At 38.2% G+C, this 26494-nt stretch overlaps 2 protein-coding genes across 2 annotated transcripts in view; both read right to left on the bottom strand.

Annotated features, from left to right (window-relative positions):
- Nucleotides 1-26494, bottom strand: part of LOC140148402 (aspartate dehydrogenase domain-containing protein-like) — a 316009-nt gene that overhangs the window by 55434 nt on the left and 234081 nt on the right. The window lies entirely within an intron of this gene.
- On the bottom strand, nt 223-17212 carry LOC140148351 (ornithine transcarbamylase, mitochondrial-like). The gene is made up of 10 exons (XM_072170276.1): nt 17039-17212; nt 13501-13712; nt 13116-13203; nt 7138-7291; nt 5443-5565; nt 4803-4856; nt 3929-4081; nt 2135-2208; nt 1922-1985; nt 223-636 (listed from the first exon to the last, which is right to left on the bottom strand). The coding sequence occupies exons 1-10, from the start codon at nt 17200-17202 to the stop codon at nt 577-579; spliced, it is 1146 nt and encodes a 381-aa protein (XP_072026377.1). The 5' UTR covers nt 17203-17212; the 3' UTR covers nt 223-576.

The raw sequence follows: 26494 nt of genomic DNA, 5'->3' as shown, positions 1-26494 counted from the left end.
TACCAAAAGTATGTTACAGATGAACTTATTCCGCACAGTTTGACACCTCATTTGTTCAAATCGATGCAGAATTGATGACACAATGACTCTTTAAATGCAATTACCCCAATATTCAATGTTTAAAATTGAGGTGATTGCATTCAAAAGGTCACTGTGTCATCAATTCTACATTGATTTGGACAATATGAGGTATCAAACTGTGTGGAATAAATTGATCTGCAACATACTTTTGGTAGGTCTTGATTTAAGATCCCATCTTTGACTTATGGACCAAAATCAAACTGGATACGTTCTTCTTGGGAAGCATATATTATGTATCTTACCTTACCAAAGGCATTGCCTTGAGAACATAACAAGCAATAGAGCAAAAACTCAGTGAAAATTTTTTGACAACAGTAAAACACTCTATACTGGAGATTGAGGACAAAGGTTACTTCATTCCCAAATTAAGCAACAATAAAAGCATAACAAACTTCAATACATAAACTATAAATTATGATTACTCTTTAGAAGAGTAATTATTTCAGTAGCTGGTATGTATGCATCTAAGTTTGTTTGTTGTCTTCAGTTTGGTGTTCAGAACTTTGGTGCGGGTGTAGTCACCTTATGATCCCTCAACAGAGATAGGAAGACAGCCTGCAGATTGGAGAGGTAAGAAGAGGTTATATAAGGGGAATTACCAGTGATAAATAGCAGGAAAATTCGGACTCCCTAATTAGGCTTCCCTAGAGATTCAGGTCATGTCTTCCGTAGTACGGAGTTTATGGATGCCATGAGGAAAATTCAGGAATAATGTCAAATCTTGCAATAAAAAAGTATATAAAATAAACATTTGTATTGCTACTTCAATCAGTGTGTAGTGCCAAAAAGTCAAATAACGTCTAGCTTGTGCAGTGGCGACGCCACGGGCGCATGGGGGTGGGGCATATGCCCGCAGTCAGCTTAAGCACGAGTCACTAAAGTTAGACAGGCTGCGATAGGCAGGCTTAACGTTTCTTCATAAACGCTTGACTTATACGCAGGACTAATGAAAGTAAAAGTAAATTAAATTAAACTTCAGCACTACTTGTTTATTTTCGCTTAGCGGCAGCGCTTTCGAGGAACTTCCTTATCAGCCGATGTGTTTCTTGGCTCTGATGTATTTCTTGGAAACGGCTAGAGACCAACCTGATCAGGTGACATCACACTCGATGACGTCACCGAAGTCGGAAAAGTCCCGTCCCTGGTGCCGCTGGGTTTGCAATTCTATATCTTCAAATGTTGTGATCACTGAGCCCGCTAATTCGTATGCCAACTACACACAACAAAATATTTTGTTTTACCATGTCTATATCTCTTCATTGTTGTGACTTATGTTAAATACCTTTACCATACTTTGATGTTGGCGGCAATTAGCTACAAGGTAATCAAATTATACTCTTAAAAGGTCTGTATGGTGCATGATCTCCTTTTACTGGCAACTTCACAGATAATCCAGCTTTGCGCTTAAAGTTTCATTACTGTATTATTATTGTATTCATAACTTTGAGAAGTTTTAATGGTATATTATACGTTTACATTTTAACAGCGGTCACAATTAAATAACACCACACTTACCATCACAGTCCATCTCATGTTGTTAGCCTCTTGCCGCACAAGGAGCGGTCACAATAAAATAACACCACACTTACCATCACAATCCATCTCCTGTTGTTAGCTTCTTGCCATACAAGGGAGTGGTCACAATAAAACAACACTCCTGTTGTTGGCCTCTTGCCACACAAGGGAGCGGTCACACAATTCATCTCCTGTTGTTTGCCTCTTGCCACACAAGGGAGCGATCACAATAAAATAACACCACACTTACCATCACAGTCCATCTCCGGTTATTAGCCTCTTGCAACACAAGGGAGCGGTCACAATCAAATAATACCACACTTACCATCACAGTCCATTTCCTGTTGTTAGCTTCTTGCCAAACAAGGGAGCGGTCACAATAAAATAATACCACACTTACCATCACAGTCCAGCTCCTGTTGTTAGCCTCTTGCCACAAAAGGAAGCGGTCATAATAAAATAACACCACACTTACCATCACAGTCCATTTCCTGTTGTTAGCCTCTTGCCATACAAGGAGTGGTCACAATAAAATAATTCATCATCTACTTCTTCCTGGCGTCGAGGTAAACAATGTAGGAAGCACCAATCTTTGTCTGCTAATGCTGCATGCTAAAATAAGTAGAACAATAATTAAGCAAATTCTTGAGTAATTTCATCTGGAATGCTGTGATTTCTCTTCTCGCATTTCGTTCTATTTCACTGCTTCAATTTTATCATATGGTAACCAACTTGCTAATCTTAAAGGCTACCAATGAACGAACCAGAACAGAATGGGTTAGCCAGGGGTAAACACCCAAGATGGCCGATCTGTGCAAAAGGTCAGTAGGGGTCTTGAAATTATGAAAATACTGTCATCATCGCACAGGCTACAGGAATGCCAACACCGGCAAGTCCCAGTCCAATATAATTAAATAACAATTGCCTTCATTAAGTGATTATTACTTTATTTTTTGTCAACTTTTTTTAGATAGATAATTAGCAAATATTTTTTTGACAATGCAGGTTTGCTCAACACGTCAACAAAATGAAAACAATTTGGTATCACAATTTTGAACCACACTTTTGTAGTTGCATCACAACAGGCAAACTTTTGTGTGCAGATTGCAATGTCATACGGTTTATAAAACTCATGGCCTGATCAAGGATTCTCGAGTACTAATATACTATAGGATAAGCCACACGTTTGCGCAAATGAAGTCAGTCACACAGCCAATGCACGATCATGCGTGTGATGGCACGCGCTGTGTAGGAGTGTATTTTCTGTGGAAGAGTTGATGCATGTTTACGTCATCGTTTCAAAAAAATTAAATGACCAAAAACGGCGAACAATTGGTCGTTTCTTTCCATTACTATCATATTTTGAAAAACCAAGTAGCTGAGGAGTTACCTTAATATGCTAGGAAAATATTATAACCGATGACCCAATTATGAGACTGGCTATTAAAATAAGCTGTATTTTTGCCGGAAAGGGTCCGAATAATTGACAGTCGATGTGCGACATCTTGGAAAAGTAGCTCGAAATAGACTTCCTTGACAGTCGTTCAATATTGAGGAGATTTTAACTTGACGATTAACCAATCAAATTTTGCGCACTCAAATGCCCTAGCAACTGTCAATCAAATACAGGATAAGTCCTTTTGACCAAACGCGCATCACAGCCGTTCACAAATACGTAAGTTTTAGGCAACGCACTGGATTGCATAGCAACCCGCACTCAAATGCCCTAGCAACCGTCAATCAAACTGCCGTGGAATGCCACTGGAATGCCGGCGAAGTGACTTCACTTTTTATACAGGGATTGAATACGAGTGTCACAGCCCTGGCCTGATCACAACCCTGCTTCATACCATGCAGTAAATGGGATATTTCGGTTTAAAGCTATACGCCTCTTATGAAAGACATAACCTTAATCTCCCACACAGGGAGTGTGGATTAAAATGGAGTCAACTATTCAGATAACCCCAATTGAAATTCAAATTCCTTGTGTGGGATTAAGGACACGTCCATAAGGTGTGTATGGAATAGCACAATAAGATGGAAGATGACAGCTAAAGCAGCAGTCGGCAAAGCTATGTCAGCTGCCATTACCCTGCCATCACATGTTTTGGAACACTACCGGGTCAATGTGCATGATGGACTCACACACGTCGCCTCTTTAGCATACATGGATGCTTTGGCAGCATACAATGGCAACCGCCATCGTGGTACCATGTGCCGGGGTGGGGTGCTGGAGTGGCGACAAAACAAAGGCGGTAATTGCTTGATCATATTGAATGTGAAAAGTTGGAACGTAGACCAGCAATATTTACTGTCAGGGCCTTGTTCATACCGTCATTGTAAGTTGGAAACCTTCAAAAGCTTTGATTCTGTGTTTAAGTTCTTCTTCCTGTCCCAGGGTAATCCAATAAGTACCAGTCACTAAGACATTAGCTTTGGAGCACGCATCTTTAGGATCATTGGTTGTGTATATTTCAGTCCCATGCTGTAGTGAAAGGATATAATAAAATTAATGACGTGGCATGTTCCCACGGGTAGTTTTGAGACCTTCCAATTATTGTTGAATTGCTGTTCTTTGTTTCACGACACACCTGTATATGTATAGTCAGTGGCATGTCCTTTGTGAATGGGGACATGTATGCTGTATTGTATTTAATTCTGTCCCCATTCACAAAGGACATACCACTGCCAATACAGGTGTCATCAAGCAAAGAACATCAACTCAACAGTTGGAATGTCTCTCAACTCCTAAGGGCGGTCTTAACCCTGAAATTATGGAAACTTTCGGGCCTCATAACTGCTAAATTGTTGGTCTAAAGTATATGAAAGTATACATATTTAGAATGGCAAAGACTTGATAAATTCATCTGTGAGGACACATTTGCGCCAAAATGCTAATTTTTGGCCCAAAATCCCTCAAAACGGTTTGTTTGGCCCACATTTTTCCGTTCACCAAAAATATTTGAAATTTGGGCAAAATTCAGGTTTGTATGATTTTTTTTTAAATTAAGCATTTTTGACCATATTTGGTGCAAATTTCTCAAAGTTGGTGAAATTCAAAAAATAAAATAAAAAAAACGGCTCCTAAATATGTTTATCTAGTTTTTAAAATTTAATTAAATTTTTTTTTATATACTTTAGACCAACAATTAAGCAGCTATGAGGCCCACAAGTCTCCATATTTCCAGGGTTAATAATATATTTACCTTTTTGGCTAATTCTTGCGTATCTTTCATGACCTGTTGGTCTACTTCGTATCCCTGAAATGAAACAAAAATAAAGTTGGATCAACTTTAGCATGTGTTTGTAATTGATCACCCTTTCCCGCTATCAATGTTGACTCCTTGAATCTCGTTTCTAATGTTTTGGAAGTGCCCAACATCGACTGTGGCAAGGGGGAGGAATTGGGGGATAGGTATAAGGTCTACGTTACAAATCAACATGTTTCATAAGTGAATTACACGGTGACGGTGAGGTAATTTGAAGCTTCAAAAACACCTTGGGTGATCCAACACATTTTGTCCTGGATTGTAGTTTTGGTGCAGCCATCATCGAGGAATGAATAATATTGTCACCATATAAGGCGTCCGTCTAGAGATCGGAAGGTCGTGGGTTCGATTCCCGCGCCGGTACATTCCCTTGCTTTTTTTAGTTGGGTTGTGTGCCGGTCGGGATTTGTATTTATATGTTGTCTTGTTTAATTGTAACACTTTGGGATGGTAAACTGTTCACTCTTTCTTATTGTCACCATCGCCAACCCACGATACCGTCAGGCCAGATAACGACCCATAATACCTTGAAACAAACCATTAACAACAACCAATCTAAACCCTAATATAAGCTTACCTTTGGTGTAGCTATTTTAAGATGTACACCTAGTTTTGGTGCAGCCATCATTAAGGAATGAATAATATTGTTACCATCGCCAACCCATGCTACCGTCATGCCAGATAATGAGCCATAATGCTCCTGAGGAAGAAATCAAAGAAAATTCAATTGAAATATCAATCATGTATGAAGTACAGTTTGTGTCGGCTCAGGTTTGGCAGTGACGTCAGGTCACTGGTTTGAATCTGGACAGATGCACGGTTTATGTGCGCTGGCTGCTTTTGGGTAAAAATTTAAATTTGTTTATCCTGTCACCCAGGCTGAACAAAAATAGGGTAGGTAGTTGCGGATTTTTTTTATTGTATTTTTTTAAAGCTCAATCAATCATGATCTTTTCCACCACATACGTGTTCATAGAACTGCTGACACCTTTACAGCACTAACATAGATATTATAATTACATTACCTCCGCATTTTCTGAGCATTGACATAGAAAATGTTGCCCCGCCATCTTAATATTTATACTTCTGTGGCTTCAGCACCGTAGTATGATTTTTCAGGGAGAATTTGTTTAAAAAAGGTCTTGGGTAGGCCCTGTTTGTAGGGTAGGTCGTATTACTCATATACAACAACAATTTTTTGGCATAATACTATAGAGACAACTGTGACATACAGTAAGCCAAAATATTAAGGTATCAGTTATGTTCATCCCCTGCATATCCTAAACAAAGACAGATATGTCATAAATGGAACCAGCCGCCAATAGCTGCATCTTTTAGCTCGAATTTAAGACCTCCTTATTAATGTTGAAATTGTTCCACAAATAAAGACAAGACTATCCAAAAGCCCAAGGAAGATGCCAATTAAAAAGTTGAAGTTTGCTCCATTGCATGCCCTATTGATTTGTACACAAAGCGTTCGTGAAGAAGAGCACTAGTGCCGTGCTTCCATTTGGTTAGCACGTTAAAACTAGCGTCCTGCTTTCATTGATTAGAACACAAAAGAGGCAACTTTTGATTTCGTTTCTTCATTAGGTTTCATCACCGTTTCTTTAATTCTCAACCAATTTCAACAAGTAAGGTTTAATTTTGACATATTTTTCTTTATTTAGGATATACAGGGGTGAACACAACTGGTACCTTAATTCTTTGGCTTACTGCTGTAGATAGTGTCATCCTTAATACCTGCCCAGCAAACACAAAAACATTTTCTACATTATTCACAAAAGGTTGGCTTAGAAATGTTGCCCAAAAACGTTTAAATGTCGGGTTAGGCATATATTTAAAGGATTATACAAATGGTATAAAAAGTTTTTTAAAGTTTAAAATATTCTAACATAATGTTGTTCAAGTGTTGACAGAACATTTTGCCAAAAAACGTTTGCAAAAATATTTTATAATCACATTTTGACAACATTTTAAAAACGTTGTTGTAGTGTATTTTCATACAAAACGTTTTCATGACCGTTATAAAACCTGACATTTAATGTTATCAGGACATTTTTACCAAAACCCAAACCCAAAATATAACCTGTTATATAAACATTTTAAACCGGTAGGTGTTTACTGGGTGTAATGTCTGGAAATCGGCTCCGCTAGGAGATGGTGATCGATCTCTGATAAACCATTAAACAATTGGAAACCAACTAAATCACAAATAGATCTAAATCACTCTGCTTATTTTTGTGAGTAGTGAAAATGGTGTCCTTCATACCTGTAATGTCTGGAAATCAGCCAATGATTGGAGAGGGTGATAGATCTCTGATAAACCATTGACAATTGGAATAGAGCCTGTTTCAGCTAATATATCCAAGTCACTATGCTTGTATACTCTGGCTAATACGATGTTGAGAAACTGCGGCAACACACTACAAAAGTAAGTAAAACCGGTATAAAAACAGGAACTATAGAAGATCCATTCAGAGTATATGCAAAATGACATTATCCATAACTATATTCATCCTCATGGCAGCAGCATATTCATATATTCATAATATAGCGGTCGAGTCCCGGTTCCCTGTCTCTAATTCTGTGGTGGCAGCAGCATTTTTCTTCAGTCACGTGATAATGGCACCGGCGAATAATACACGGGGGAAGCCGACGGTGTCCCCACTTTTTTGCATTGCGCTGGTATATGAGTTGCAACTTCCTAACAAGACGGTTGACCCATTGGTCATCTGCGCGGCGCGAAGTAGGCGACCTTGTCACTTCTACGCGATCGCAGATCGCCAGCGCGTAGCTGGACCACGGAAGAATAACCCAATAGTAAAGGCACATTATATCCCATTACATTAAGGTTATATGGGCTTATATATTGGTTTGATTAGTCTAAAAAATATTTTTCATTTTTTAGCTAGGCGATATGAGCATGAATCACGTGAAATAAAAAAATCAATGAAAACAAATCATTAAAGTGTCATTTTTCACCTATTTGTCTTAAAGTTGACGGGTTGTTAGGGACGCTTGTTAGCGATGTAAGTAGTCTCATCGATAAACACATTTTACAGTATTAGACTCGCTACCAGTCCTATATACGACGTGCCTATGTATATATAGGACGAACACACGCCAATTTGTAATCAATAAAAAGTACACAGGTCGGACATTTGAAAACAATTCTTCACAATTTTGTATATAAAATCGGTACACATCTCATTGTGTTACCTAATCAAAACTCTATTCAAACAAAATTAAGGATCGAATGCCTTTTAGTGTCCAAACAGGCCAAATTACCGTCAAAGTTTTGTCGAATTCTGCACCCTTGCCAATGCTTGCGAAGCCCCCGGACGTGCAGTCGTGAATAAAAATATCCGATTTTTGTAATCTAAAACACAAAATTACAACTTTGGATGTGCTCTGAATAAAAGACACTATTGCCAAATAATATAGAACAGAACATTTGACGTCAACTTGACAAAATATTGAAGAAAATGTGTTCCATAAAAATATTGTAAGTGCGCAAAACAATTCCTATTCAAATATAGATATTGAACTGAACAGAACACAAGGCAATGTAATTTGTTCCAGTCCCAGTCAGCTTGGTGCTCCTTCGTATTTTAGCACAAGCCGCCGCGCCAACTGGCTGGAACCAACCAAGACAAACCAACCAACTCGACCTAGTGCTAACTCGGCCCCAAACGCACAGCCCTCCCTATATAAAACTTAAAAGCCAGAAAAAGATAAAAACTAGGCCAATAAAATTTTTTTATTATAATAGTTCGTGACTGGCAATCCTGACAAACATTTGCGTATTACCCGGTACTATAGGGAATAGTGGCGTAGACAGGACATTTTTGAGACGGGGGTGGTAGGGCAACTGTCAAGGGGGGGGGGGGGTAATCAAACATGGGTTAAAAGGCACACAAAACTGGCTTACTAATTTTAAATTTCAGGGCGGTCAGCATCTGAACAAGACTTGGGGGGGGGGGCTGAAGTTCTACCGACCAGAATTGCCCTATGAATCTTCTTTTTAGCCTAGTATTCAGACTAAAACTCTGCCAATATACCGTAGAAACTAAAACACTTAGCTTCATGTAGAATATTTTTTCAGTTTTGCCTATTGACAACTGACCCCTGGTAGACGCACTATATTAGACTAAACAGTAAAAGGTCACCAGGTCACTTTAGTGCTAAAGGGTCTCAGGCTACTACATAATTATGCCATGTGGCTGGACTCCTGTGCAATACCGGGGGTGGTAATTATCTGTCCGAGGAGGGAATGGAAAAATGACCAGCCAAAAATCCTTCCCCTTGGCTTGCCAGAAATTGCACGGCCTGCTAAAATTGCTTGCCCTATATGCCCTCCTTCATGGACTGTCAAAATCTTTGCACCCCTGCACACCGACATCGCCTGGCTAATAATTATTTGGTGCAGCAGAGATACTAAAATAAATACACGGGATCGATACACGTGAATTGCTATGCACGATTTTGATATCAGACGAAAATCTTCGGATACCGGGGTGGAAAATAATGAATATCTCCCGTAAATGATTTCGTCTCAAGAAACCAGATCTGGTCTCATAAACTTGAAAATACGTGTTGAACAGATATGATAGTCGTTAGTTTGCGTCTTGAGAAAAGGCCGTGCGTCTTGAACTCAAAATCTGACCAAAATTCTAATTTTATATTGCGTTGGTCCTGTATGGACTACAGCGCGCAGGCTATATACACTACAAGATTCCTGACGACGGAGTACCTCTGCTGCAATGTTACTTCGCGGCTATTACCGCTGCTACTACCGAGTACACAAGCCCTTTGTGGCCGACGTTGGTACTATACACCAAAGTACCAGCGTCGGCCACCATACTGTATACCCCGCACAGTGGAGGCAGTATGACCATTGACCGCAATGTCGTATACAACCCCGGCTATTGTCAGTAGCCTTAGTCAGGTCACTTGGCTACTGCGTCTCATATTAAAGATCGGAAGAAAATTGCCATGCGTGGCTGTGGATTCAACCTACCATGGTGATTTCTACCATGAAGATATAGGGCGATGACACTGTGCCCTGTAAATTCCAAATTGTTAGGAACACGTGCAATTTGTAAACCTAAAACTTACATGGTTTGGATTAGTCTTGTTGAACACTCTCTCTTATACCAGGGAAGTGGGATTGCTTATACTATGTCCAGCTAATTTCCTCAGGCCCCGCGGCTGCCTTTATACGACCAACAAAATCAATAAAATTTCAATGGCACTGTAAGTTTTATCTCCAATACTATGATGGTACGAACCGTGATCTGGTCTGCGAATATTTGAGCACCCCGGTGCGGTAGAATTGATCACCGCGGTGCATCGTCGTCGGTTGTATGCCAGTACTTACACGCGTAACATAAGCGTATCGTGCGTGGCCGCTCCAACCCCGGGGGCTATAAGAAAATGTCCCGGGGGGATCACTCACATAAATGGTCTGTACGCATGCGTGACCAAAAAAACAAGTAAAAGGGGGTGTTTTTTTATGCAAGGCAAGTTACGCGCGTGACGCGTTTAGGGTCTAAAAACAGTGATTTTCAAGAATAAGGGTAGTTTTCTGAAACTGGACAACTTATTTAGGGTACCTTTTCAAATTTTTGGAAAATTATGAGTTCAAAAAGGGTACATTTGTTGCATTTTCATCAGCCAAAAACTCATTAGGGGGTAAATTCTACACTAAATTACCTTATTAAGGGGCTACATTTGCTGGTAGGGTAAAACTCGGTTAGGGGGTGTTTGAAAAAAATTTGGTCACGCATGCGTACACTGTCATATTTGAGTGCCCCCGGGGAAAATGTAAATTTTGCCGCCCCTTGCAGCAACAGGCCGAGGTTGACCCAAATCATCCGCCCTTTTTAATTAATAATTTTTTCTCCCACCCATTCTGTCCCGCCCTTTTGTCTTTAATAATTCCTGTTGCCACCCCTTCATCTTCCGCCGCCCCTTCTTTTTTGCCCCTCAAAATACGCGCATGCGTAACATGAGAGTATGTGGCCCCGGACAAACAAGAAAAAAATTCATAGCACAAAAGAGTTGGGGCAGCATGCACCATTGGGCAAATGTGAAACGATTTTTGGAAGGGGCAGATATATTTGGCAAATCAAAAGAGGACACGACTTTTTTGACACCCATCATTTATGGGCTCCTTTTAAACAGTATGGAAAATATCCTAGTACTCACTACACTCGTATTTAGGGCCTATCTATCTATACCATTTTGGGTTTGCAAATTAGGTTCTCTGAAAACAAAGTAAATGGGAGCGTCATTTGTTGAGGGGATGTATCATATTGCAAAGGATACTGATCGAGAAGGGTGGTTTCTGTGTTTTGAGTTGCAAAATAGGACCAGGGATTTGTTTGCAGGCGGAGAGGGTGGGGGCAAGGTTTTGGCATGCCAAGGGGGCAGGGTGCAAGTATTTTTTGCCAGGCCATTTAAATTTGCCCCGAGGGTCATATTATTATTTCACTACCCATCTGCCCATTATGGAGTGAAATAATTAACTTGGTGATGGGGGGGGGAGTGAAAAATATGGGGGGGGGGGTCCTAAAAAGGGGGATGAAAGCCCATACTCTCAAGCTTCAAATTAACAAAATGTGCACACTTTACAATTTGGGTGTAACACTATGACTCAAACTCCAAACGGTAATTTGTAGCTAATGAGTTCATGACATATATTTTTGGTTTCTTTTTTATGAAGGGGGGGTCAAAATATTTAGCCCATGATAAAAAAAAACACCCTTTTTTACGAATCATGATGTCTGAGGTTACAACTTTTATAAACACTCCCTTAGGTAAATATTATTTCATTTATTTTCATATTTTTTCTCATGCATTTCGTTTAGGCCTATGCATTTTGTTCTTATTTAGAGGTCCTATATGTTATTCTAAATTTTTGTTCATTTATTTTATATTATTTAGGCCTATGTTATTTTTACGTATCCTTCTTTATTTAATTTCATATATTTTATGGATTTATTTTAATTTTTTTGAGAGAGAGGAGAGGAGGAAGAGACAGCGGAGGGGAGTGCGGGAGAAAGAAAGAGAGGAAGAAGAAAACGGCAGATAAAATTGGACACAGTTGTTTGCCATAGCGGGGCAAATTTGCATTGGGTCAATTTGGTTCTGAAGCGAGTTGACCTCATCAGTGAGTAGTGACGTGCGCAAAACCTGTTTATTTTGATTTGCAAGTAACATGTGAACGCGCTGTCATCTCGGAACTAATTATGATGAAATTTTGCACTTTTCTACATAAATGGAGAGTATTTAGTTGGCGATTACAATTCCAGGTTTATTAGTAATCATCATGTCCATTGCGCATTCAACAGATTGAAAGGTATAGTTAAAACGGGTGATTTTGTCATGTGTATTTCTGTCATTGGCTATAACTCGAGATATTGAAGTCCTTGAAAATGACGGCATGGATGCGAATAAACGCACGGATATTTCGTTTTTGGCGAATCCTAATAAAATAAGCATACCACATGCTGTTTGTAAAGGGATCATAGAAATAATGTAGCTAAGAATTATGTCGACAACATATTCCACGAAAACAATATTATTGTTGCAAAATGACAACAAAGTGGTACCAGATTCCATTGAAATTCTGTCAATACACTGAGCTATGAAAATTAAATCAACGCAAGCTGCATAGAAAATAAATAGCTACATTATTTTGTTGACGTGTTTATAATCAGTAGCCAAATCGAGAGTAAAATCGGGCTATGCGTCAGGAAATTATGGCCTCTGTCTTAAAAATCTTCATGCTCATGACACGTGAACAAAATTGAAACACTTGCAAAGTACATTTGTGTATGAGCTATGACGTTAAAAATATAATAATAATAATCTCTAGAGGGCCACCTTTAAGGTGAAGTATAATTTTTGGGCCTACCATGTTTATTTTTTGAAAAAATAATTTTTTTAGGTGGCTACGTACAGCCAGTTTTTGAAAACAATTTGTCAAAATTGTGTGTAACCTTAAGTATCGTCCCCATTTTTTGGAAATTAGCAAACATGCTGTTCAGTCAAGTAAATTATTATAATCTGAAATGGGAAAATAAATCCAAATGTGGCAGTAGCTGTTTTTTCATGTTGATGAATATTACAATGAAAAAGCTATACTTCTTATCAATCCTTATATGAGCGCTTACATTTTGTATAAAATGACACTATTGATATGTACATTATTTTATGAATGAAGTAATTAATTTGACTCACTTAGCAGTATCATAGAGACTTTCATTGACTCCTAGATGGATGTCATCTTTGGACAAAAAGCAAGCATTGCCACCAAGAAGAGAAAATCCTGAAAAGTTAAAGACAAAAAATACAAGTCACATCACTATATGTCTTACCAGTACCACAAATTGAACGTGCAACCTCGGACAAACGGGAAAACAACAAAGCACCCCAGGGCATTACAGTGGCGTAACTAGGGGGGGGGGGGAAGATTAAGATCATGGGGTGTATGGATTTCAACTGGAATAACCCAATGGGTGACTCCATTTGAAATTCACACGTCTTGTGTAGATGATTCAGATCATGTCTTCCATTGAGGTATGTGGATTTCAACTGGAATGACCCATTACTAATTGGTATGCACCTGTTTCTGATGATATCCTAGTCCTAGTACTTCTTTTCTCAAAAATCAAACCAGCCGATTTATTCACTAGTGGCTGGTAAACCTCTCTATTGGTCAGAATACGAGTCTTTAAGTCTGCAGCCGTCCATAACAATTGCTTCACTTCATGGTCATTGTAATCACGCAAGGTGAGGAAATGACGGCCAATCATTGAGGTCCAGTTTGGATCAGACCTACAAAAGTAAAGTTTATAGCAAGTAGTAAATTACACAATGCGTAAAATGTGTCCCCACCAGAAGAACGGTGCTTGGGGCTTCCATGGTACGGAAAATAGAAAAAAAGAAAAGAAACATATTTGCAAAATAAGCTCAAGGGACCTCTAGATGACTTCAAAGTCACACCTGTTTACATCAAATGTCTATGTACCCAATAGTCATGTTTAAGTCCCATTGAAAGACATGTCGGGGAGAAATCTACAGAAGGTACCTGGGTTAACATAAAAAGTTTGTAAACATTTTCTGCACATACAGCCAGACACACCCACCCACGCACCCCTACACTGGAGCTTGTTTTATAGTCCTCTTTCTCTTTCCAAACAAAGTTAGCGGGAAAAAAATGATTGAGGCCACGTTACAGCTCCACTGGAGTCCATTGTCTGAGGCCGATCCCGCGTGCGTGAAAGGTCCCTAAGTTACTCTTCACAGTTGTGAAGTAGACCATAGACTTGATAAAAAGACTTCGCGTAAGCCAGCAATAACTCCGCTAGAGGGCGTTTTCAAAATGGCGGACAAATCCCATTCAATTACGTGTTAAGGCTTAAAACAAGTACAAATTAATGCAAACTTTTAATACAAAATATTATCGTTGGCGGGCTCCTTTGTTCAAAGAAAAGGTATAAAATGCAGCACAAAGATGCGTAATATGCACAAGATAAATTGCATTAAAAATCTACAGAAAATAAGTATTGCTTAAATGTGAAATTATGCAAATGTTTTATACTGCAATTTCTGGTAGTATTAAAAAACTTTTATTATTATGCATTTTTACAATACTTGGTTGTTATATAGTAGTAAAATAAATGCGGGTCTAACAATGTTGATGCTCAAATTAGCAGCATGGAAAATATCGCAATTGAATAGGATAGTTGTTGAATCGGTTGTTTGATATATAGCATTGGCTTCATTATTAACTAAATGAAAACTATAGATGGTCCTATTTATCCTAAATCATATTTCTTTATTTGCAAGGGTTAGGTAGTTAATACTGTCATTAAAAGAGCCGGAATAGGTGAAACAAGCAAGAAGGAAATTTTATAAACATATTTTATCAAACAATAAAAGGAATTATTTGTATTAAAAGCTTGAAAGAGTAATTTCCAGTAACTAAATAGCGCCACCAATTTTGTCATTAATAGATACATTTTATATCCCAAAAAGCTTTAAAAAATACTATAAAAGTGAATAATTTTGTAAAAGAGGGGAAATTAAAGTTGAGAATGACTCAAAAGTATCTGTATACATTAGCATGACATCACTTTTAGCTGTTTTGGTTGTACAAGATGTTTTGTTTGAAAAATTAATAAATGATTCCATCAAACAACCGTGATGTGACAAGAGAGCCAGCATTGATAGAGTTAGGGCTTCTAGGCCGTTGTCTGAGTCCGATCCCGCGTGCGTGAGAGGTCCCCTAAGTTATAATCTTCACAATTATGCAGTAGACCATCATGAGAGATACAAAAAAGTGAGGGTAGACTTTGCGTAACTCAACAGTAACTCCGCTAGAGGAAGGTTTCAAAACACTCTGGCATTTGCAGAACTTGCAACGCGGAAAGCCTTTTTTCGGCAAATGTACATAATACTAGCACATTTTGCACAGTCACATTAATGCGCACTTAGAAACTTATCTGAGAGTCATATCTGGCATTAGCAATTTCTCAACCTCCACAAACCCATGGAGTTAGATTCAGTACTTGGGGGTTAGGAGACAAAAAGGAAACAATTTTATATGTTGCATAAAATGCTCTTAGTTATGCGAGCTCATGTAGCAATTGAAGTAGTTTGCAGTTCATTTCTAGTGGCGTGCCTGGACTTCTTTATCGGGGGGGCAAAGAAAAAATAGCCAAGTGAGCATTATTCTGGCCCGATTTTGCTAAGATATATGGGAGACAGCGCGCGAAAATTTTCAGTTTCATACTATTTGAAGTCAAAGCTGATACACATTTTGCGCGAAGCGTGCAGAAATGTTCAATTTTACACTATTTTATACCCAAATTATACCCAAATTGTTTACCGAATGTGTACGTATTCAAACATAACTAGGCCTATTACAACAAGGAATTGTGTTTGAGTTGGGGATGGGCGTCAAAGAAAGAACTGTAAGAAGGAACTATTCAGTTCCTGCTGATTTAATATTTTAGTCGGCTTTGTCATGTGCGTGTCCGTCTTTTACACTTTCTTCGCGGACACTGCAATACGTGGTTGGTTAGCGGTACTGATATTTTGGGTCTGTAAATGTTCTATTCAAGGTGGATTTAAAAGTGCACATCATGCAGCAGATGTATACAACTTTTATTCAAATTTCCTAACAGAACTGTCAATGATATACAGTCTGTCTAAAAAAAATTGTGCAAGTGAAAAGCGCTCTCTTTGGCAATTAGAAAATACCGTTGTGACATTATGCTCACATCGACGTCAAGGGCATAGTCTTAGCTCTCAAATACCGTTTGTTCTGTTCAATTTGCTTATTTTAATCTCAAGATATGTTTAGTTGCAACGAAAGGGTAAAATCGCAATTGTGCCATTTTTATTAGGGAAGAGGGCTGAACGTGTAAATCAATGATACGATAGCATCAAGTTTATAAGAGTTCCTTTGTGAAATCAAAAGAATGCATCAATTACACAACAATACAAAATTGTTTTTAATGTATCATACAAAAACCAATGAGTCTTACATCTGAGATTATGAAGTGAACACAAATGCCAACAAAACCCGGAACAAGTCGCCAGGGATCTTTTTGAGTTATAAGCCTTTAAAGATGACATTCCCATTGAAAAAAAAAAGAAATTTTGAAATTCTTAATATCATGGTATTTGACTGTGGGACTAAGTGGATTTTCAAATCCTTGAAAGTTATTTTTACAAAGAGGTTTATTTAATCAATAAATAGCAGTTGAACTGTGATAATCCCTATTCAATAATGTGTAGGGCAGGAAACTAATTGGCCCATAACCCAGAATATTAATTTGCCAAAAATGACAAGGTATCATACAAAATTATCTTTGTCTTGAAAAGTATTGATGCTATTTATATAATTTTTGTAGCATTTTAAATCCTGAAATAACAAATATGCGACTTGTTCCTGGTTTTGTCAGAACGGGTCAATTTTTTAAAAATCAACCACAAATTTTTTCAAATGTCCAAAAAGCGAGATTGCAACCAATGCGTTTTTTGCGCCATGAAAAGCATAATTTTATTGCGTTGTTTTTTTGCCGGGCCTTAGGTATTGATCATACACTTAAAAATAACGGTGCATTTTCCCTTGTCAATATTTCTTTACTTACATCCCTTCTATGTTGCCATGGATACTATATGTTGCCTTGGAAACATGCAATGGTCCACCAACATCATTAGGTCTTGTACGGCTTGTCAGCACTGGAGCTGCACGAATCACACCTCTTGCTATACTAGGAACAGTAGAATTATGTAGACGCAGTAAGGAAGACATCTTTTACTTATGTTGTTTGACGATTTCCTTCAAAAAATATGGATAGATGTGAGACTAGAGCGCTCATAAGGGGGTGGGGGTAGGGGTTGTTAACACAGATGCATAGTCACTTTTATATTTGAGTCCTCCCCACATTACTATTTAAGTACAATTATATATTTTAGGAACCTAAGATTAAACATTTACATGTATACATCCATATCATTTAGGCTATATCTAAAGTGATGTACGTGGTAGCAGGTCACATAATTACATCCATATCAAAAGGATGCACTTGTCAGCTGCTATATGTAAATGCGTCTCCTTTTACGCACTAGCTTGAAATAAATACCAGACTCATCTCAAGTGGAGGTCACTTCAAATCATCCCCAAGTCACATGGTTTAGGCATACAGAAAACATTCCTAAACCATGTGACTTGGGGATGATTTGAAGTGACCTCGACTTTAGATGAGTCTGGTATTTATTCCAAGCTATCATGTAAAAGAAGACACATTTACATATAGCAGCTGACAAGTGCATCCTTTTGATATGGATGTAATTATGTGACCTGCTACCACGAGGTAAAAGCAGGAGGCGGCCAAAGCAATGGGGCGGCGGAAGAAGAAGGGGCGGCAAACGAAGGGGCGGCGGAAGTAGAAGGGCGGCAAAAAGAACTAGTAAAAAAAAAGGGCGGAAAAATGTAAAAAGTATAAATTAAAAAAAAAAAATTGTACTATACATGAAAATTTGATGTTTTTAGTGCGCTAGCGCTTATAATCCTTTTTTTTTTGCTCTTCACTTTTTCAAACCACCATAAAAAATGGGTCAACCTTTTCGGACTGTTGAGGAAGGGGCGGCAAAATTGAATTTTCTTCAGCCCCCCGGGGAAAGAGCGGCCACGGTACGCCACTGGTTTTCATCGTTCTTTAACAGTCTTTTCCAACAACATCCTTGGTCTAAGATACTTTATGCGTATTGTGTATACATTGTTCTTTAACAGTGTTTTCCAACAACAGCCTTGGTCAAAGATACTTTATGCGTATAGTGTATACATTGTTCTTTAACAGTCCCTCATTTCAAATATATAGTTTTGGTTTCTCTTTTGTTCAGAAACCAAAAATCAAGGGATTAAAAAGTAGAGCTGATCTGATCTGCAATCATAACACTATTATGCTGGGAGGACCCAGTATAGGGTATATAACCAGAAGTATACAATAGCCTATTGTGCTAACATAATTATTATCATGATTGATATCGGAAATCTATCCCGCGGACGACAGTTGATGCTCTCTGTCGAAGGTAGGTGGCATATTACACTCACGAGTTCTAGGCCTAGAAATCATATACATGCGCGTATACTGAAGGATGGGATGGGGTGGGGTGGGGGGAATTTGTGTGTTTGTATGAAACATAAACGATGCATGGAGATGATTTGATTATGAATTAGTTTATTATCCCCAGGAAGCACAACCCATACCTCTTTAAGAGGGGCTCCCCTCCTATATAACCACCTCTTTCCTAAATTACCCCTTTCCCCTCCTCCTCCCCTACATTCGATATCTTCATCTCGAGCTCTCCTCCCCTTCTCTTTCACTTCCAATGCTCTCTCTCATATGTTTCTCTCTCTCCCGGCCCATATCCCCTTGCCCTCCACCCCCCCCCACACACACACACCCCAATCTCTTCTCCCTCTATCTTCTATTTTTTGCAGTAAAATTGCTTCAGTAAAAGTCATTAGGTTATTAGAGGTCATATAATGGCCTTCCATCGATTCTGGTACATGGGATTAAGGACATGAATCGATTTTTTGTTTATAGCACCTATACAATTACAGTAGTGGCCCCTTTTGTAATGTCGAATGCAAATATTTCGATGGTCTATATATTTTCACAGTGAAATCAGCTTAGGCTATTTCGTAGTCTCAAGCCAATGCTTTCAAACTAAATCAATGCTTTCAAATGTAGACTGTTTTGTTGGACTTCTCTGCTCGTGAATATTGTACTGCGAAATTTAAACATTTCTTTTGTATACTTAGATCAGGTAACTCGAAAATCCTGTAATTTTATTCGTCACACCACTTATAAGAAACTGAAACCAAAACCGAAACTACCTGTCACAAATGTTTAGTTTTAAACAAAAGGTAGAAACAAAGAGTTCGATATCTTGTGATTCAAGTGGTTAGGCAGGACAATAGGAAACCACGTGACCAAAACCAAAACTAAAACTATATATTTGAAATGAGGCAGTGTTTTCCAACAACATCCTTGGTCAAAGATACTTTATGCATATTAGTGTTGAATCACCTTTGTACACACCTTTGTTTCCAATGGACATTTTATTGTGAAATGTCATTGTACAAGGAATACATTTTAAACAAATTTCCACATAGCCCCCGAATGAAAAGTATTTAATTATCTTTGTAATCACTCATTGAATTTTTATGAGCCTTTTTGTTTTACATGTAAAGTCTATAGGGGTGACGATTAGAACTGGACGGCAATATTGCAAAAACCAATTTGGGTCATTTTAGACACTAAAATGCCCATAAAAAGAATAGCACTTAGTTCGGATGTATAATTCACACACAATGCTCCCTGAGTACAAACATAAATAAATATATAGCAAAAACAAAAAATGTCCTATACCTTAATGGTTATGGAACAAAGGTGACAGTTCAAATATTCCTACTCTACAACATACAATTAGAAACAATATCAAAACTAATTTATAATGCTTCCTTCAACACAGTGTCACCAATCACAACATTTAATGCACAGTGAGTGCTCTCGTTGCTTAACCAAAAGTTTGCAAATACTACATGTTTCTCATACCCACAGAAGTATTTTGCATAAAATATACAAAGTCATCAACTTTTATGAACTAGATAATATCTAAAATATTAGATATTTTAGATAATATCTAAAATATCAGATAGTTCGTATAATATCTAAATTATCCGATATTTTGGATAATATAGATAATAGCTAAATAATATCTTAATATCCATCACTTAGCCAGAAAAAATATTAAACATTTTCGAAGTTCCTAATATCCAAATCTAATATATCGCATATTGTAGATAATATTTACATTATCCGATATTTTGGATAATTTAGATAATAACGAAATATCTTATAATATCTTAATATCTATCACTTACCAAATATTCTAAGTTCTTAAATAAAAAAATAAAAAAATTATACCTGTAAGATCAATTGCAAATTGGAATCTGTTGCTGTAGAGTTGCTGCTCTGCTGGCGTGTAACTCAAGTTGCTGCTATGCTGGTGTGTAACTCAATGTAAACATGAACAAATGCGCGTATATCATATGCGCTGCTGTACTGGCAGTCAGTGTTTCTATTTATTTATTTATTTACTTATGGTTTCCGAAAGTTGTTTACATGCAAAATCTTCCAAAAGAGTAGTTTTTCCTCTGGATTTTGTATATTACGCATAATTTGGTTGGCATTACAATAAAATTAGGACATAGTATAAAACACTGAAAGATTGATTGATACATCTCACTGATCTAAATATGCAAAAATAAGTGTTGAGAAATTTCTTTTGTATTTTATTGTTTTGACATCGGAATTCCGATGTGCATGCGCAGTAGCTCTTACCTGCTTTTACAAAAAAATACAAACTTGTCAACAGCATTATTGTACTGGAAGACAGAGATAGAAAGACTAGTTTGCGTCTGACGTCATCTGTCAATCAAACTCTAGCACGGTTTGTTTACAAGTGTCGTGATGATGTGAGTTGATGAACGCGGCGATAAAACCGGGCATCTTATTGTTAATTTTGCACCTACAAACATACAAACCATCTCAAAAGTTAGGTCTTTATAGTAGGAAACTTTCTTTCGCGAAGGCACCATGTCAACAATGCCTAGAAAAGTTGCTTTTTGCCTTGTAAAAGTACGTAATTTTTCGCCATTTTGTGCTATTCCTTTTTCCGATTGACACCAGATAAATCGACCTTCCTGTTACGCGCTATTAACCAATCAAGGATCGTAGGGAATTTGATTGACAGTGACGTAATCTACCAGTTTTGAAAGTGGGAGGAGCTTTAAAAATATGGCTCTTACAAGTGGTACGCAATCAGAAAGTTTGAATGGCCCCCGGGGCCAAATGTTATAAACTTACTGTACACAAAGAAGCAGCGTGAGTTCATTGGACAACAAGGAATCCGCGCATTTGTTTTTTTACCGTAAGTGTATAACATTTGACCCTAGGGGGCCATTCAAACCTTCTGAGTACGTACCACTTTGAAGAGCCCTATTTTTAAGCTCCTTCCTTGTTCAAAAAAATTGGCAAATTACATGTGTATTTCAGTTGTGATGAATGCCAATTTCTGACGAAGTTTAAGAAATATCACCTCAAACCGCTATGAATTTGATAATAACAGCACAATGTTGCATAAGGTCCGAAATTGTGTCCCCACAAAGCTAACATTCAGCCTCCCTAAATCTGTTATTTTAGGCAAATTCGATACATTAAGAGCACCATAATGGAAAGCACATTTTCTATCAAACAACTTTTTCATACCATCTCCTGACACACCCCAATTAATATTTAGCCCGTGCGGTTTATGCTGACTCCGTCCAGACTAGACTTGGAATTTTGCAAAATTATTATTATTATTATTATTATTATTATTATTATTATTATTATTATTATTATTATTATTATTATTATTATTATTATTATTATTATTATTATTAACAATTGAGGAAGCTCTGTCAACGAGGGTACGTACCACACCCAGTTTGCTGGAAGAGGTGGTGGGAGGCAAAGTTCAGGTATTGATTGGTGTGGGTAGGCTTGCGATATATCTGGAAGACAATGAGCCGTTCTCTTTGCGTTGACATGACATCAAGCATGGAAAGTTGTCCATTGGATTTGCGTTCCATTGTGAACTTAATGGATGGATGGCAGGAGTGTAAGTGATGAGTGAAACCCTCAATTGATGATGACCAAAGTGTCGTCAATATAGCGATCCCAGACAAGGCCTTTCACAACCAGTAACTGCAACATTTGGACTACCACAAGGTGCAATTGTTGGGCCTGTTGGCTACACAAATGTACACACTACCTGTCGGTGATATCGCTCGTAAACACAAAGTGTCCTACCATGTCTACCCTGATGACACCCAACTCACCCACGGTGGCGCAGCGGTACGGGCTCTACCTCGCAATCGGAGGGTTGCGAGTTCGAACCCCGGCGGTGCCATCGTGTTGTGCACTTGGGCAAGGCACTTTACCTCACTTGCCTCTCTCTACCCAGGGGTGAAATGGGGAGCTGTTACGGATATTGTCCATTGAGCGCCGCCCACAGGTATGCGCATGCCTTGGGCATTGTATGGCAGCTGACATATTCTAACGACGGCGGAATAAATGTAAAGCGCTTTGATACACGTGAAAGGCGCTATATAAATGTCAACATTTATTTATTGATTTTAACTCTACGTCTCCTGTAATCCAAAGATACCTGGTGAATTAGATAATGCTATCGCAAAACTTCAAAACTGATGAAATCAAAACTTAGATGACCTAAAACCAATTACAACTCAACAATGATAAAACAGAATTTTTCATTGCATCGTCTCCTCATAACACACGCTTTATCAACTATATTTCGCTCAAAATTGGAGATTCATCCATTATGCAAAACAACTACATTTCATCTACGTAATTGAACTAGAATACGGAAATATTGATAAAGATACTTGTAATCATGCTACTCGCTTACTTGTTTTGTCCCGTTTGTATTACTGTAATGGTCTCTTGTCTTCAATTCCACATAAACATGTCCTTCGTCTTCAACGTCTTCAAAACTGGGCAGCTCGACTTGTTTTTAATTATTATTATTATTATTAACGAATACTTATATGGCGCTCTACAGAGATCACAGCGCCTTACAATAATACAAAATTACAAACAAACCAAGAAGCAAAAATCAAAAAGAAGCACATAATAAACAAATCCCTAAACTTTAGGGAATAAATGGGTTTTCAGATGGCGTTTGAAGATTTGGACGGACGCCGTCTCTCTGATGCCAACAGGAAGCTGATTCCAATGATATGGGCCAACCACGTGAAATGCTTTGTCACCAGCCGTACGCCTCGAGCGTGGAACAACAAGCCTGGTAACATCAGAGGAAGAACGGAGTCGACGCCTAGAGTCATCATTGCCATCTGAAATATTGTACAAAACAAGATCATTGGTAAGATAGCAAGGAGCTAGATCATGAAGACATTTATAGATATATAACAGTATCTTGTACTTAATTCTGTCCTAAACCGGAAGCCAATGAAGAGTACACAAAAGCTGTGACGAACTTTGGTCCCGTCCACAAGCAAATACCAACCGCGCAGCCTTATTCTGCAGGCGCTGAATACGCTTGAGGTCGACTTCCTTGGCGCCAAAAAGTAACGAATTGGCATAGTCTATTCGGGACAGGACCAAAGATCGTACAGCGTGATGACAGGCTTCTTGTGTAATGAACCTTCTTATTCGCCATAGATTACGAATATGAAAATTAACGCTCCTACACAGACCACTGATCTGGTCGGACATATTCATGCCGGAATCAAATATGACGCCTAGATTTTTTACAGAGGAGGTAGTTTGAATGGTTATGTTACCGAGCTCCATTTGAATAACAGGCAATGTACTCAATATTCTTGGTGTGGCAATTACCATAAACTCACTTTTGGCTTGATTAAGTTGCAACTTGTTTTGATACATCCAGGTGTTTATCTTGGATATACAGTTAGAAAGTACACCAAGAGCACGGTCACAATCTCCAGGAACCTTAGGATCAAACTCACAAAATAATTGTGTATCATCAGCATACGAGTGAAATTTGACATTATGCTCCCTAATTATGTCACCAACAGGATGGACATACATAATAAAACACTGTGGTCCTACAATGGAGCCCTGTGGAACAGAATAATTGAAAACATCTGATCTGACATAACACTGTTAATCATCACTCTTGTTCTACGATCTTCAAGGTACGATTTGAACCAATCTAAGGCAGGCCCGGTGATACCAAAACGACCTTCGAGTCTATTTAACAAAATTGCATGGTCGATAGTGTCGAAGGCCGCCGACATGTCAAGCAATACAAGCAGAATAGCCTTGTTGGCATCCATTGACTGAAGGATGTTGCTTCGAACATGGAGAAGAGCGGTCTCAGTGGAGTGATGAGCTTTATAAGCAGATTGGAAAATCTCACCAAGTTTGTTATGGCCAACATACTCAATTACTTGACACGACGCGGCCTTCTCAATAACTTTGCAATACACTTGATGTTTGCTACCGGACGATAACTCTTCAGGGCATTTGGGTCCATATTGGTCTTTTTCAGGACAGGAGTGATTATGGAGTGTTTTAATGTCTCTGGGAAAACACCTGACACAAGAGATGCGTTAACAATTCTTGTGATGATGGATAACATGTGTGGTAAATTTTGTTTTATAAGCCACGATGGAAGAGTGTCCAAAGAGCATGATTTGTTAGACATTTGACATATAATTTCAGAAACACTAGAAGTTGAAAGTGATTCAAAACCAGACATATTACTTTCTCAAACGTTGTTAACCACAACACTCTCCGTTGTGGCAGTGTTGTTAGATCTAATTGTTTCAACTAATGTTAATTTTAATGTACCTCGCAAGCACGATTCGCAACCATTGTTGTCTGCTCTTCACTGGATTCCTGTCCAACAGCGTATTATTTACAAAGTGCTCCTCTACATCTACAAGACTCTAAACCACTTAGCACCAGATTATCTGAATACTTGTCTTCATATTTATCATCCAACCCGTAATCTCAGATCCGTCAATGATTTCCTTCGTTTGGATTACCCCAAGGCTCACCTTAGAGCAGGCGAAAGGACATTTACTTAATGTGCTTCACGGGAATGGAATAAACTTCCCGTCACAATAAAACAATCCTCTTCCATCGCGAGTTTTAAAAAGTCAATTAAGACCAATTTTTTTTCCATGATGTGTTTTACTTTGTTGATCTGTATATTGTATGACTTGTATTGTGTAAATTTAATGTTTGTACTCTATAATATTATTTATTTACAGCTTTTGCTTTGTGTACCTTAAGATGTTTTTATTTTTACTTTGTAAGCGCTACGAGCTTGTCATAAGGAACAGCGCACCAAACGTTTTCTGTTATGTTATGTTATGTTATGTTATGTTATATTTAAAAGGCCTAAATTTCATCATATCTGTCACTGGGTAAGTGTGTGAACAGAAAATCTTCCACATCCAATCTTTGAACTTTTCAGCTTGACGTAGGATATTATCCGCCTTATGTCCATGCATAGAAGATTTAAGTTTCAAGCTCCTTGGTATTATATTGCGATGCTTGCAGTGGGTCTTGGAGAGTAAAATGGAGATGGCATCTAAAGCGAGCGGTGCTGCGCTCAAGCTTTTCCAGTCTGCGGAAATTTCTCAGACAATCACTGCCGAAATCATTGTCGAGACGGGAATGTATGTTGTTTGGCAGTCTTGGTATATCCACAGTACAGTAGTAGATTTAAAACAACTTATGTAAATAACTCAGATGTTAACATTAACCTTAAACCTTATCATTTTCATTTATGACCGCAATTACATTTTCTCCCTTCCCTGAAGTAATAACTTAAAAACATCAAATCCTAAACATTAACAAATATACCACATTGAAATGCTATTAGTTATTAGGTGAAGCTGAGGTATGGTACGGGAAATTATCGTGCGCGAAGTGTCATACTGGGTGAAGCCGAAGGCTGAACCCAGTATAACACTGAGCGCACGATAATTTCCCGTACCATACCGACGCTGAACCTAATAACGAATTTATCATACCACTAAGTCATTCTAAATATTGAAATAATTACGTTTTTAAACATTTTAATTCCTGCTAAATAGGAAAAATATTACAAAAAATAGATGACTGTTCTGCGTATTACAGGTTGCGTGCATTTTACGCGCCCGGTTTACGCGATTCGCCTTTATACGCGTACCTCGCGTATCGGCCTTGCGAAATACGCTCTCACTGACTAGATATAAAGCGTAAAATACGCACTCACTGACTAGATACGAAAATATATCAGGTTAACGGTGTTCTTTGATGTTTACCTTAGTGGTATGATAATAATATATATCATGACAATGGCATTGCCTTGAGGAAAAAGCAATAGAGCAAAAATTCAGTGAAAAACTTTGACAACAGTAAAGCACTCTATACTGGTGTTATGAATCTAATTTGGGGAATTAGACCAAGGAAAAGCAGAGCGAGGTACCG

This window comes from Amphiura filiformis, chromosome 1 (assembly GCF_039555335.1).
Source record: "Amphiura filiformis chromosome 1, Afil_fr2py, whole genome shotgun sequence".
NCBI classification, from domain to species: domain Eukaryota; kingdom Metazoa; phylum Echinodermata; class Ophiuroidea; order Amphilepidida; family Amphiuridae; genus Amphiura; species Amphiura filiformis.
This window is presented reverse-complemented; position numbering and strand designations above follow the sequence as displayed.

What these genes read in the sequence shown, in the direction of transcription:
- LOC140148351 (XM_072170276.1), bottom strand. Translation starts at nt 17,202, where the DNA reads ATGTCTTCCTTACTGCGTCTACATAATTCTACTGTTCCTAGTATAGCA. An exon ending in AGTCTCTATGATACTGCTAA is followed by an intron (nt 7,292 to 13,115) that starts GTGAGTCAAATT and finishes TTACTTTTGTAG; the next exon opens with TGTGTTGCCGCAGTTTCTCA. An exon ending in CGCAAGAATTAGCCAAAAAG is followed by an intron (nt 4,082 to 4,802) that starts GTAAATATATTA and finishes CTTTCACTACAG; the next exon opens with CATGGGACTGAAATATACAC.